General features: G+C 39.7%; 1 protein-coding gene across 2 annotated transcripts in view; it reads left to right on the forward strand.

Annotated features, from left to right (window-relative positions):
• The window catches only part of LRCH1 (leucine rich repeats and calponin homology domain containing 1), a 215,353-nt gene that overhangs the window by 183,408 nt on the left and 16,278 nt on the right, over positions 1–15,667 (forward strand). For both annotated transcript variants that reach the window (XM_052649958.1, XM_052649957.1), the window contains exons 16-18: positions 4,714–4,823; positions 8,963–9,100; positions 12,306–12,383. In XM_052649958.1, coding sequence (XP_052505918.1) covers positions 4,714–4,823; positions 8,963–9,100; positions 12,306–12,383 — 326 coding nt within the window. The remainder of the gene's footprint in view (positions 1–4,713; positions 4,824–8,962; positions 9,101–12,305; positions 12,384–15,667) is intronic.

Below are 15,667 nucleotides of genomic sequence, written 5' to 3' on the forward strand. Positions count from 1 at the left end.
GAGGAAATTTGAGCCTTCTGAGGGCAGAGAATTTATCTAATTCATTTTTAGGTACCAGAGGGAATAAATGAATGTATTAATCAGACTTCTGATTCACATTAACTGGATCCGCAGCTCATGATACTTTTTCAAAGCCACCCTATTGCTGCCCTTGAATCGGTATGTCTTTAACATCACACCCTGTCCAGGTTTTTTAGTTTTCAAGGGGAAGTGGAGAGCTGAATTCCGAACCTCATCTGTCCACAGAGAAGAAATCTGGAGTTAAATTTAGATAATAAAGGTTAATAATATCCACTAATAATTTCTATGCAAAATGCTTTTCTTGTAATAAATAGCATTTCAGGGAATTTTTAGAGGAGTGGGCTTTCTTTGCTTAACTGAAAGATACTTTTATAACAGAAAAAATAACAGTTTCTTGTGCACATCCTTAAATATCTGTTGAAAGTTGCTCAGTTGTGTCCAACTCTTTGCAACCCCATGGAGCATGCCAGGCTCCTGTGTCCACGGAACTCTCCAGGCAAGAATACTGGAGTTTGTAGCCGATCCCTTCTTCAGGGCATCTTCCCAACCCAGAGATCGAACCCAGGTCTCCCACATTACAGGGGGATTCTTTACCATCTGAGCCACCAGGGAAGCCCAAGTAAACTGGAGTGGGTAGCCTTTCCCTTCTCCAGGGGCTCTTCCTGACCCAGGGATCGAACTGGGGTTTCCTGCATTGCAGGTGGATTCTTTACCAGCTGAGTTACCAGGGAAGTTCCAATATCTATTGAGTGCCTACTGTGTGTTAGGCATGATGCACTTTACTGTGGACTCCGCTCCGAAAAAGACAGACTAAATCTCTGCCTTTGTGAAACTTTTTATTTTGCAGTCTAAGGCATTCAAACCTGGAAACTAAGCTTTAGGAGATTTTTGAGGTGACTGCTTATATCAGGGTAGGGTAATCTCTGCCAAGGTACTCTCCAGATAGACTGATCTTTGTTTTCTTACTTGTTTGTGTTTTAAGATGTTTTGATGTGGACCATTTTTTAAAGTCTTTTTTGAATTTGTTACAATACTGCTTCTGTTGTTTATGTTTCTTTCTTTCTTTCTTTTTTTTTTTTTACCATGAGGCATGTGGGATCCTAGCTCCTCGACCAGGGATCGAACCCATACCCCTTGCGTAGGAAGGGGAAATCTCAATCGCTAGACCACCAGGGAAGTCCCAGATTGTCTGATCTTTGAATGAGGGAGTTTTTGAAACACTTTTTTTTGTTGTTGTTTATTCATCGAACAAGCTGCTTTCTTGGACAGGGGTAGAGGTTTAAATTGGAAACAGACATAAACTCTGTATTAGGGAGTCCTATGGAGAAAATCAGATCTATGCTGTGAGACAGAAAGTGATGAGTGCCGTGAGAGGCACAGATAAGGAACCTTGTGCAATCATAGCTGACAGACCATTCCCAGGTCAGGGATGAAGATGATGAAGAGAGTGAAGGAGGAGGTGGAGATAAGGGGAAAAGAGTAGAATTTGACCTGTACCTGCAGAATGAATTCGATATTCTGCCTAAGCATATTCATCATTCCCTGCAGAATTTTTGCTTAGAAATTTGATGATGAGCAAACCATCCTTTTCATTCTTTGAATGGTATTTGATATATCGTAACTAACCAGCGAAGCAGGACTCATTTTTTTCCTGCATCTTAAATCTCCCGTTTCCTTGCCTTTTCCTGCCCCTTAGGCATATATACACGTGTGTACACACAGGCTTCCTGGGTGGTTCAGAGGTCAAGAATCTGCCTGCCAGTGCAGGAGCCCCAGGAGACATGATTCTATCCCTGGTCAGGAGGATCTCCTGGAGGAGGAAATGGCAGGTCACTCCAGGATTCTTGCCTGGAGAATCCCATGGACAGAGGAGCCTGGTGGGCTACAGTCCATGGGATCGAAAAGAGTCGAATATAGCTGAGCACACACACACACACAAACACACACACTCTCACTTCCTTTATATATACCCTCCCTCTGCTCACTTGTCCCAGCTTTTTTTCCTTTTTATTTGCATTAATCAGTGTGGCATTTGCTTTGAAAAATATTTATTATAACAGGGCGGCTCTTGTAGTCCCAAGTTAACTTTTATTCCCCTGAATTAAGTAGGGGAGTTCTTAAATGTAGTGATAGAAAATTAAGGAAAGTTAGAATAATTGCTCCATAGATCAATTTTCTGAAGCTTTGACCAAACTGGTCACTGTATTTATTATTTAAATATGACTTGAAAAGAAAAAAAATTGCAGATAGTATTATCAGAGCTACCATAATGATCGTATTAAAATTATTGTCATAACAAACTTATGTGCTTTGTAGATTTATTATCAGTCTAAGTAATTCATTTTAAATTCTCATATATTCTACAATAATTAATCTATTTAGAAAACTAGTAGTAGTTAAGTTTCCAATAATTTTATATACATTTGAAGTATTCATTTAAAAAATAACAGTTTGCATATGTTTTAACATTTTTTGACTGCTTATATTCATAAAGCAAATACCTAAGCATGCATTTTGTAATTTTTGAGATGTATGGGCATTTAAGATGAAAAGCAATACCAGGTATTTAAAACCCAGACACCATTGCGTTGTTATCTCACATAGGGCTCTAACAGGGCATAGATACTTGAAGAGTGTGCTGTTAACCAAAAGCTCACAGTTAATTTAACTTCCTGATAGCTTCGTATTCAGAATGAAGTCTGCCAGTAAAAACATATTGGAAATATTAAATGTGTAATATTAGATAAGATTGCCCCCAGAAAAAAAGCCGAAGGAAAATAAAACCCCCAAAGAAAACATCGGATTTGTTTAAACGGAGCTGGTGCTCCCCCTTGCGGACAAGTATGTGTATTACTCAACTAAGTCCACATTCCTTGACTTTTTTGGTAAATTTGGTTGATTTCTTTTCTTTGAGGGTGTGGATTTTTTCTGGACTTTCCATTTTAATGTATGCTCTTCTGATCACTAAGTTTAAGTGGGTAGATTTTTTGACTGGGCTCTATATGCTGCAAAGGCAACTTTATCTCCCCCTCCTGGTTGGTCTACCCTGCTTCCTTGGCCTGCCTTGCCTTTATTTTTGAAACAGTTGGTCTCACTTCCTGTGGGGTTTGGTTTTTGTGGGTCTTGGTGACAAGACTTTGGCTCTTTCCACCTGTGACTTCCTTAGGGGACTTGAGACAGAAGCCCAGGCCCCAGGCTGACTTCTCTCTGAAGTTCCAGGTGTTTTATGTACAGTAGTCATCCCGTTGCCCCATTGACTTCTGTAAGTCAAGGATTTTTCAAGATGTGTCAACTTGCTGGTCCTCTGTAGAGCACCAGAGTGCTGATTCAAATATCCTAGAACTGATTTAGAAAAAAAATACCTAAATGTGAAAAGCATAGTGTAAGACATTCATTAAGATGTTTTGATTCAAATATACAAATTAGGATTAAAATGACATAGTTGTATGAATGTAGGATAATTGATTATATGGTGGGCCCCAGTTTTTAATTCAAAGTATATTTGTAAACCATATTTAACAATAAATAAATTAGCTTTTAAAGTGGCTCATAGAAAATGTTTGTCAGAATAGACTAAATGTCGTATAATCTTCTTATTCTATATTATTGAAGACATGGTGATTGAAGCAACTAGAATTGCAGTATGTCGGTGCAGCCTTCTATGTGGTATTGATTTGTAAAACTGGAGTTCTCTGCCCCAGATTTTCTGAAGCCCTGCCCCCCATCCTCCCATCCCCACCTCTCCCAATCTGAAAATCTATGGGACACAGAGAACCAATGACAGCTCTTAACCATTCTTTGCTCCCTCTAGTGTGCATGGAAAGTTGATAGTCTTAATAAGAATCTAAAGGAAGAAAAAGATTCAAGTTTAAATCTGCCCTGTGCTTTGTATGCTAATATAAATTGTTAGAATCACTGCCCATATGTAGAATATTTCATGTTTTCTTGATAGTCTTTAAGAGATGTTATCCTTCAAAGTTTGAGAACATTCATTTTGTCTGCAGTCCGAGACTTAACTCCTTCCAGAGTTGCCACTGTGAGTTGCTATTCCTGGAAGGTTGTAATTTTAAGGACCTGCAGGCAAAGATGATCTCTTAAAACCACCTCCCATCTTGACAGCTTTTCTAGAAGGAATCTGCAGTCATCTCTGAAGAGCTGACTTAGGGATGCACGTTCAGTGACATGATAGAAGCCAGAATTTCCCCTGTACACTCAGACAGATAAGGTTTGGGAGTGGATAGTGTGTAGTTCTTAATCCAGGCTGAGGAAAAAACCTCAGCCAACAACATCATTAACCTGTGCTTGTTTATAACATGTACAGAGATTCTGTCTTATTACTTGAAACGGAGTATTCAAGTTTAATGAAAGGATTGTGAAACCTGGCATGTAGATGAAAGCTTGGGATAGAAGCAGTGGAAAAATTACAGGAGGGGTCTGGAATAATACCAAGGATGACCAAGCCCTTTCCTGGATTCAGCTGATCGTTTGTCCACACAATGCAGAGTAATTGAAAACATAATCTTCTCTAGAATATTTGAATCAAGCTTTTCATGTGAAGTCAGAATTTCCTGTTTTTGTGAGTGGTGAATGAATTATTTGGGATAAATAAACTATTTGATTCAAACATGAGCAGCCCGATACGGCAGTCTTGTACTAGATACTCCATAAAGGCTTTCCCCCTTTCTCTTCTAGTGTTTCTAAGACCACAGAGAAATTTGGAATCTATAGACCCACAGTTTACGATTCGGAGGAAAATGGAACAGATGAGAGAAGAGAAAGAGCTGGTGGAACAGCTCCGAGAGGTACCGGGAAGCATTGTGTTACTGAATAATAATTTCCAGCATTGAAGCAGCATTCTGTATTTTTTAAAAGTAGATTTTGAAATACTTCAAACAGACCTGGTTTCAAATCTAGCCAACTTGCCTACTGACTGTCTGCTACTGGGCAAGTCCTTTCACATCTCTGAGTTTGAGTTTTTTCATATATTAAAACAGTGGTTCCCATCTACCTTTGTGGGATTTTGTGGGGAATCTATAAGGTAATATAAGTAGAAATACTTAATACCTATGTATAAAAGTTAAAACTTGTAAAAATGTGTTGTTATTAATGTATTTAATAAGATTACATGACTTTAAAGGATGTTTATGGTTATCCCTGCTAGGCAGAATTTTCGAATGTTATTTAGTAGGCAAACCATTTGAGTTCCTACCAAGAGTGAAGTCTCATGCAGGGCGCTAGGGGAGATTTTAAGCTTGGGGATGGCAGGAGCTGTGGCTGTCTTATTCCATGTTGTGTTTCTATCCCCAGCACAGCTCCTAGTGGCAACTGTGTATACATTTGTCTACCCTCATGGTCTTTGTGTCTGGTTAGGAGGATCTCACATAAGTATGTGGAAGGTCAAACGGCAGCCCAAGGATCAGTTCCCAAAGAACACACTGATATTAGTTATTAAAGGCAGCATGTCATGAATTACTACAGAAGTTCTTTTATGTTCAAAGAGAAGTACCATAGCCATTAGCTAGAAGAATACAGGAAGCTTCTCGAAGAGGTGGATTTTATACTACAGCTTCTTTCACTAGCCAGTGGTTACTGATTGCTGCTCTGTGCCAGGCCGTATAGTCTAGGTGATGGAGAGAGAAAAGAACAAAAAGGTCTCTGCTTTCATGAAGCCTGTTGAGAAGAGAGGATAAGTAAGAAGGAAACAAATAAATATACAATTTCAAATCACAGTGAATTTTACGAATGAGCAATGAATGCTATAAGTAAAATTAAAGCTGAATTTAAGGTCGGTCAGAATCTTTTTTTGTTGTAGATGATGCTTTATATGTGGTTATATAAGTCGCTCAGTCGTGTCCAACTCTTTGCGACCCCGTGGACTATAGCCCGCCAGGCTCCTCTGTCCATGGGATTCTCCAGGCAAGAATACTGGAGTGGGTTGCCATTTCCTTCTGCAGGGGATCTTCCCAACCCAGGGATCGAATCCGGGCAGATGCTTTATCCTCTGAGCTGCCAGGGAAGCCCCAAAAGTATATATAGGTAGTCAGGTGGCCAGAGATAAAAACCCGGAAACTCCTCACCACCACTTTAAGCCACTGTGGTTGACTCAACAGTCACATTGGGCAAGTCAGACCTCTGTCATTTGCCTCGAGCTGTAAACTTGGGCGGCGAACTTTCAGAGATATGTGAAAATAAGATGAGAAGTTGAGACAAGCCTCTCAAAGAGTGATATCATTTTATCTTAAAGCCTGGGTCATATTGATAGCTTATGTTTTAATTTAATTGGAGACTGAAAGCAAGCTTAGGAAAAAGAAATGTGATGTCTAGACACACGACAGTTCTGAAAGAGAATTATGCAACACTGTTACACACACTGATTTTCAAGTGCTTTACTTATTGCAAATCTCCAAATTAAGTCATCCTTTCTTACAGTGTTACCCAATTATGAGGAGCTTTTGCTGTAAAGCAGAAATTTATATTTGAAGTTTAAAAAATTGCTTTTCCTGCTTTTGAGGAGCTGGAGTAGATACACTTTTCCCCATTCCTCTCACTAAGTACAACTAAAACCCTTGGCAATTACATATAAAATAAGCATAAGAGCACTCTGAAAGGTAGAGAGAATAATTCAGACCAGCTGGGCTCCTTGGGACTAGGAATGACTCGGTGGTGAGTCCAGTGGGTTTTCTTTTTTTGCTTCATCTTTCTCAGACTTGGAGCTGAAATAGCTGGAAACTGGAAATGCTCATGGGAGCAGTTTTTTTAAAAAAAAGTCCCAACAAAAGCTTGCTTACTTTACTCAGAGGACCAGAAAAAGGACAGCCTAGGGAGACAGAATGGAGAAGGCGATGGCACCCCACTCCAGTACTCTCGCCTGGAAAATCCCATGGACGGAGGAGCCTGGTGGGCTGCAGTCCATGGGGTCGCTAAGAGTCGGACATGACTGAGCGACTTCACTTTCACTTTTCACTTTCATGCATTGGATAAGGAAATGGCAACCCACTCCAGTGTTCTTGCCTGGAGAATCTCAGGGATGAGGGAGCCTGGTGGGCTGCCATCTCTGGGGTTGCACAGAGTCAGACACGACTGAAGCGGCTTAGCAGCAGCAGGGAGACAGAAAACTTTTAGACAATAAATGCTCTACTCCAGCTACAGAAAACCTGTGGCCCCATCCCTACCTATGGCTGCAAAGATGGAATAGGCAGCTGACTTTCTCCTCTGCTGGGATGATGTCAGAGAAGGCCAAGTTGGGAGCCAGGAATTTCATCCCTACCAACTAAAAACAATCCCATCCCCTCCCACGGTGTCAGTGGGACCTATACATGGGGATCCTGAATTTCTATCCCAATCCCAGTCAACTGACACCAAGTGACAATCTGTGTTTACACAGCAGTAGCAAGGTGTTGCCTTCCCATTCCCTGCCAGAGCAGTGTCCAAAATAGCTAGCCAAAAGAGAAGTTTAAATAGGATCCAAAGTCTCATAACGTAATACCAGAAATGTCCAGTTTTCAACCAGAAAAAAAAAAATCACTCATTCTACCAAGAACAAAAATGAATGTGAAAAGGTAACCAATAGATGACAGCGCTGTTACGGCAGAGATGTTAGAATTATCTGACTAAGATTTTACGGCACTCACTGTGAAGATTCTCCCACAAGTAGTTATGAACATGGCTGAAACGAAGGGAAAAAATTGAATGCCTCGGCAGAAGAATAGATAATCTTAGCAAAGAAACAGAAGACATTAAGAAGGACCAATGGAGATTTAGAACTGGGAAATACATTATCTGCAAAGAGAAGCCCAGGGGATGGGCTCAACAGCATCACAAAGCATCAGTGAACTGTAGGAAAGAACAACAGGGATTACCTAATCTGGGCAGCAGAGAGAAAAGACAGACTGAAAATAAGTGAGCAGAGAGCCTCAGGGACCTTTGGGAGTTACTGTAACCAATGATCTACATTCTGGTCCTGGGAGTCCTGGAAGGGGAGGAGAAGAGAGCAGGGGCAAAGAGGTACTTGGGGGTGGGAGGAAGTGGGCGTGACTGCAGAAGGGCAACGCGAGGGATCCTTGCAGTGAGGTACATGTTCTATCGATGTCACTCTCCCAGCTGTGTATGTACTTTAGCAGGTTGCTCCCTTAGAAGGAAACTGCGTAAAGTGTACCTGAGATCTCTCTGTATTACTTCTTATAACTGCATATGAATTTATAATGACCTCAAAATAAAACATTGAATTTTTTTTTTAAGAAGGGAGAAAAATTGCCTTCTGAATGAAAGCATGCTGCTGCTGCTGCTAAGTCGCTTCAGTCGTGTCCGACTCTGTGCGACCCCATAGACGGCAGCCCACCAGGCTCCCCCGTCCCTGGGATTCTCCAGGCAAAACACTGGAGTGGGTTGCTATTTCCTTCTCCAATGCATAAACACCCCTAATCTCTCTTCTGCCCCCTGCAGGCTACCTGAGATACATTACCTGAAATGTAATGATTGGGTTGGACTAGGGATTTTCATTTGATTTTTGTTTATATTTACTTATTTTATTTACTTTTTGTTAAAATATAGTTGACTTACAATCTGATTTTAGTTTCATGTGTAGAGCATATTGATTCACTATTTTTGTACATTGTAAAACAGTCACCACCGATTTGGCTTTTATTTCTCAACTCATTCTGGTTTTCTATTTTAATTGCTAAGCCTGAGGCAATATTGAACTCAAGAAGTGATTCCATTATTTTAAAAATTCAACCGATTAAAAATTTTTGGCATAACTGAATTTATTTTTCTACAGAGGGATTTTTATTTAATATCTTTTGAAAGGTTTAAATCATGTCAGTGTTTTCCAGGTGTTCTTATCCTTTATGGTGAAACTTAAACCTCAGTTCATAAATACTCATAGCTGTATTTTACCCTCAATTGCCTGAGAGCAATTGACTTCCTGTTGATCTCTTTTCAGAGCATCGAGATGAGACTCAAGGTCACCCTGCACGAAGACCTGGGGGCCGCCCTCATGGATGGTGTTGTCCTCTGCCATTTGGTCAACCACATCCGCCCACGATCCGTCGCAAGCATCCATGTCCCCTCACCGGCAGTTGTAAGTAACACCATTTAAGGAAAACTAACTCTTACATAAAACAAACTCCTTTGGGACAGGACTGCTGGTTAAAGACACTAATGGGGGTCACCAGGACCCTGTTCAAATCCTCTCTTTTGGACCCCAAACAACTCGAGAGAGCAGAAAAGAAATAGCGTATCTGTTTTGTCTTTGTTTGGGGACTTTTTGGCCATGCCGTAGGGCATGCAGGATTTTTAGTTCCCTGACCAGGGATCAAACCCATGCTCCCTGCCGTGGAAGTGTGGAGCCCTAACTACTGGGCTGCCAGAGAATTCCAGGGATAGCATTTCTGAATGAAGCAACATTTTTACTATAAAAAGGGAAACTATTTCAAGTAAATATGTAAATAAGAGAAAATGAACTACTTTTCAAATATAAAGCAAGTCATGTTAAAGAAATGACTGTTCTGCTCACTAACTTTAAGACTGTAGAGACAGAGATTTATTCCTCACAAGCATTTATTTAAGCAGCGAGAAGTCCTTTTGGAAAACATTTTTTGGTTGGTAGGTTCTCTTCTAATGGAATCTATTATTTTATAATTATTGAAGATTTTAGGGTCACTCTGAAAAGATGTAGGTTCTATGTAAAATATCATTAGTAACCTGTCAGGCCAGAGATTGGTTAGCTGGTCATTAATTCAGTAATTCCTTGACTGCTAGCTGTGCTCAAGGGTCGGTTGGAGATACCAAGGAAATGGAAAAGATCAGAAAGAGTGAGTGAAAAAAATCCTTGTCTCACTGTTGAGGAGATAAAGCCAGCACTGGAATCTTTTCCCTGTACTTCATGGAGCATGTTACCATCAAGAAGAGAGGAATCAAAGATAAGCTTGTCTTTGAAGCCCACACAGGTTTCACTGGACAAGTAGAGAAGAACTTCTTCCACACTATTGCTGTTAGATGAAGCAGAAAAGTTTAGGGGCTAAGAATGTAGTTGGGATTCCAGTTCCACATCTTTATGAGCCACATGACTTTGGGAAAGTTATTTAACCTCTCTTGAACTTGATTGGCTCTTCTCTGTCACAGAACTGCTCTCATGAGGATGAAATGAGGTCCCGTACATGATAAACAGGAATGCAAGCCACTGTGATCATTAGTGTTTATGAGCAGATTTGCAAAAGTCAGAGCTCCCAACCTCAAGGCACAGTGTTCATAAAAGGTCACACACAGAGTGTGTGGAATGAAAGCCTCATGTGAAGCTGCCCACTCTCGACCCCTCAGGGAAAGCCTCTCGGTGGCACTATTTGTCTTACTTTCTTTTCTCTTGGCAGCAGGAAAAATAATCCCATTTCAACTCTCAGTTTTCTTTCTATACAGTTAAACATAATTTTTGCTTCCCAAAGACTGACCACGTTTTGGCTTCAGAAAACACAGGGGAAAAACAGACCAATTTGTCTTCTGACTTAAATCTGCTTTATCTGCCTTAGTTTGGACAGTAAATGCTGTCCTGTAACCTAATATGCAAAAGTTTTCAAGTCCAGACAGCTTTAAAGTTTGAACTGTGAACCAAATTCTCATTCAGTGATTTTCCTCAAATTATAAGAAAGAAACTATCATTCTTCAGCTCCCAATTTAAATATACAATTATGGTTTTATAAGGGATGAGACACTGGGAATCATGTATCTATACACATTTGTATATTTTGTCCTTCTTCAGGGGAAAAACATGCTGCATTCTTTGGTTGTCACTTTTTATCTTTTTCCAATAAAAAACTTTAAATTGAAAATGTCATGTGAAATAATGCCTGATTAGAGAAAAAGAGATAATGGAGAAATGCAGGAGGAAGATAAATAGTGTCTTATCCCACTCCCACTGTTTACATCTTGGCTTTTATGCTCCTAGCATTCCTCCAACACAGATGTTGTTTTGAACTGTGAGCTTCACATATATACGGTTTAGTAGTTTTTAAAATTTATGGAAACCTAAGTATCTCCCTGAATCATTAAAATTCCTCGTAACCATGTATTTTAACAACTGTAAAATATTTTGTGCCTCGTCACTCAGTCGTGTCTGACTCTTTGCAATTTGCAACCTCATGGACTGTAGATCCCCAGGCTCCTCTGTCCATGGGGATTCTCCAGGCAAGAATACTGGAGTGGGTTACCAAGCCCTCCTCCAGGGGATCTTCCCAACCCAGGGATCAAACCCAGGTATCCTGCATTGCGGACGGATTCTTTAGTTTTCCTTTTTAGAAATGTTTCTGAATCTAGTCCGCTTCTTAGAAATTCTTCACTGAGCATCTTGAGCCCCCGCTGACCAGACCCAGCTGTGCTGTAGCCGTAGAACCTGCGTCTGCCTCTTCTGCGCCTTCACGCTCCACTCCCGTGTTTGCACAAGCTACTCATTCTAACCTAGAAGGCTGCTCCCCACCGTGCCTCTAAATTTAGCCTTCTAATAAAACCCATTGCTTTGGGGAGAAAGACAGTCATTAGCCTGGTGAATCAACCCTTAATATAGAAATATATTTGCCCATGGGAAAAGGTGATGTTTATGGTGTGCTTTTGAAGAAGGCAGTGGCAACCCACTCCAGTACTCTTGCCTGGAAAATCCCATGTATGGAGGAGCCTGGTAGGCTGCAGTCCATGGGGTCTCGAAGAGTCGGACACGACTGAGCGACTTCACTTTCACTTTTCACTTTCATGCATTGGAGAAGGAAATGGCAACCCACTCCAGCGTTCTTGCCTGGAGAATCCCAGGGACGGGGGAGCCTGGTGGGCTGCCGTCTGTGGGGTTGCACAGAGTCGGATACGACTGAAGCGACTTAGCAGCAGCAGCAGCAGCAGCAGCATGGTGTGCTTTTAAGTAAACTAAAGGAGGTTACACAACAGTATGATCTTATAAAAATAGTGTGTGTGTATCCACACATATACATTCACATACATGTGCAGAAATTTTGCACATGGATGCAAATATGCAGAAATTCTACATAGAAACACATATCTGTGTGTGTACACACCTGTTATATCACACATGTACATACACAGTGTCTAGAAAAATATAATCCATATATTAACAGCTGTTCAGGTGGATGTTCCTGGATAATTTTTTTATTGTCTTCTATTTGTTTATGTATTATTTTTCTCCAATAAACACGTATTACTTGTGCCACTTAGAAAGCTTAAAATTTAACCTGTTATTTCAATTATTCCTCTTAATAACTAATTACTTTTGAATGTTGCATTTATAGCCTAAACTTAGCATGGCCAAATGCAGAAGAAACGTGGAGAACTTTTTGGAAGCATGCCGAAAATTAGGAGTACCAGAGGTAACATCAAACTTAGTTCCAATAACTATGTTTTAGTAACGGTTTTATTTAATATATGTTTCAACCCACTAGGTATACTTCTTTGTCCATCCTTGTTTTTGTGTCCGTCTTTCTTGAGGAATGATATGAATAAGTTATAAAATTTTAGTTTAAATTACTCTATTGCAGTGAAATAAAAATGGCTTAAAATGGTATGGTCAATTCTGAGGAAAAGGGGAACATTAAGGTTTTGAAATAAATGAGAAATTCCAAACTTAAAAAACGATTAGTCAGCATGATTCTCCACTCAGAGAGCAGCAGTGGCTGAAGCTTCAGGGAGCCTTCTGTGAGGTTACATAGGGTAGAATTTTGGAGATGGTGTTTTTCCTTATCCAGAGTTCTTAAGCAGAGCAGATCTGTAGTTGACTTTTCACACTTTTGGGGAATGTGGATCAAAAGAATCAGCATTAATTGAAAATATTATAATTATTCTTATTATCATTAATCATTACCATTAATAATAGAGGTGTTTGTATATTGTTTTATAGTTTATTAACTGTTGCACTTATGTTTTCCCCTTTAGTCCACTAAAGGAACATAAAATGATTTCTTAGGGAGATAAAAGCCAGTCCACTCAATTTGGGTGTAATTTGACAGACTTTTCATCATTGTGATAAACAGAAATGGGCAGAAATTACATTTCTTAAATGTTCCAGGATAAAGTAACTACACATGCTATCATGAGAGAATGTTTTTGAGCATGTGAAGGAATCATATTTTCATGTAGTTCTACTCAGAGACAACAGTTAGCTATTGGAATTAGGGCTTTTTCCCCTCTTCCTCCCTTCTTTCCTTCCTGTTTTTCAACTTGGTGAGGTTTGAAGGTGAGGGTTAGCAGTGGGCTTCTAATCTTACTTGAGGAAAAAGGGAAAAATTTTAAAGCATCTTTAAATCAAAACTGTATCAATTAAAAGAAGCTTGCAAATTCATTTTTAAAAAGAGTATAATCTTTATATAATGTACTAAATGCCTTTATGATCTATCCAGAGGTCTTTCAGCAATGTTAATCTGTGTGTCTATATTGTATGTGTACATTTTACTATTGCACATACATTCCTGGCTACAAATGTTTGTGAAATTCTCATACATGTACCTCTTTTAATAATTTGATTCCATCATGGGTTAATAAGATTTCCCATGTGTGAATCAAAATTATCATACCAAGTTTCAGACTGTAAATTATTCGTGTCTGTACTCAAAAGCACTGATGAGTTATCACCTAATTCCTTGTGATATTTTAAAACTCATCAGCGTTTTCTTGGCTTACAGTGATACAAAATGAAATGGGAATGCCCTTAACTATTTATTGTGGGTAAAGGTTGGTAATTATGGTTTCCTTTTAAAGTGAGGAAAAGGAAATTAAATTAGCATCAAAATGCAGAGAAAATTTTATCATAATTTCTGAATTATGCCGCTAGCACTAACAGGCAGCTGATAATTCCTGAGATGATTGAACTGCAAGGAGTAAATCATCTTTTTTTTTGCCAGTATTTCACTTAACTATGCTTAGTAAGAAATACATCATTAAGGTTATTTTTGAAATTTTTTTTTAAGATTTGAGATGATTTTCAAGTTCACGTGGTGTATGTGTGTATGTGATTGTGTGTACATCTATCTGCATCCATCCTGACGGATAATCCAACAGCATTTTACTGGTAACTGGAGTTATAATACATTAAGTCCATTGCTACTAGCAACAGTCTATTGACTGGCTAGCAGTTGTACTTCTTTAATAAGATATGTTAAAGGGAGGGTGGAATATTCTGATGGAAACCAGAAATTGCCAGTTGGAGAGAGCAACTGGCAAATCTTCTGTACACAGAAAGGAACATGTTTTCATCTCTTGGAATGAATGAGGAATAAATTATTGGAAATATGGAAATGTTTTTGTCTAGTAATATGATACTAAGTTGGGGGGAGGGTTGGAATGACTCCTTCCCACTTAGATAAGGATCCTTCTTCCACTACTTAAGATGGCTGATGAATTGCAGTGTGTATGTGGCACACTGCAGTTCATGATTTATAGTGAAAAGGAAGTTATATCCCAAATCGAGTTGCAGAAATTTCCCCTTGCAATCAGGTGTTTTAAAAGGCTGGTACTTAAGAGCAGAGGCCCTTTAACATTACATTTTCTTTTTGGTTTCAAACTTAATACTTGGGTAAGAAAGTATTCACTGATTTCCCAGTAGCTTAATGAATTGCTCCTAATGTACAAGCTTGTCCTCTCTTCTCCATTCATAGCTTATCTACATAAACATACCCAGAAGTCACAGAGATTGGGAATTCTGTATTTTTAAGCTAATCTAATTGACAATGATAAACCATCCTGTAGAGACTGAAAAGCCACAGCTGTGCTCTAGCCTGAGTTTGTTGCCCTCTGTAATAGAGTTACAATTTGAAACTACAAACCAGAGTCAGGGGCGGCAGCTTATTCACTTTTATTAGGTTTATCTGGATGGAATGTGGTTGTTAAGTTAAAACTACTGCACATAAAGCAATACAGTGGGAAGAAAACCATTTTTAAGTTGTTCCAATTGTTATAGTTTATTATATTTTCTTTAGAAGTCTCCAGGGACACAGTCCCAGGTATCTGCCTCGGGGTTGGTCAAGGTTCATGGAGCATTTTATTGTGTTCAGTGGAGTGGCTTACCTATAAATGTGGCTTCTTCAGATGGGCTGCATTCAGAATTGCAGACAGTGTAAGCAGCCTGGTATCTCTGCAGAAGGTCAAAGTATGTAGTAGATGTGTATGGTGACCCTGCTGCTGCTGCTGCTGCTGCTAGGGCACTTCAGCCATGTCTGACTCTGTGCAACCCCATAGGCGGCAGCCCACCAGGCTCCCACGTCCCTGGGATTCTCCAGGCAAGAATACTGGTGACTCTAGACAGACGTCTAGTGATGTTTGGATTAGGCTGGACCTATATGTTTCCTAGTCTAGGGCACAGTTAGGATTTGGCACAATTGATGCCAATGATAGGAGTTGACATCACAGAAGGTAGTTGGTTTGGAGTTCGGGAGAAATTCTGTTAGGGTTACACCTGGCATGTTTGCCATCTCTGAGGGATTCTGGGATGAGGTAGAGGTTTGCTAATGAGAATGCCAAGGAAAGATCCTTAAAAACAAATTGGAAATGGCCCTCCCTGGCAAGTTTCTTTCCTGTTGGCAGAGTTAATATTTCTTCAGGTAGTTATTTCAGTCTGGGTCACTTCCTGCTTCCCTGTGCCTTAGGTTTTTGTTTTTGATTT

Source organism: Budorcas taxicolor, chromosome 12 (genome assembly GCF_023091745.1).
Source record: "Budorcas taxicolor isolate Tak-1 chromosome 12, Takin1.1, whole genome shotgun sequence".
In the NCBI taxonomy this organism is placed as follows: Eukaryota; Metazoa; Chordata; class Mammalia; order Artiodactyla; family Bovidae; genus Budorcas; species Budorcas taxicolor.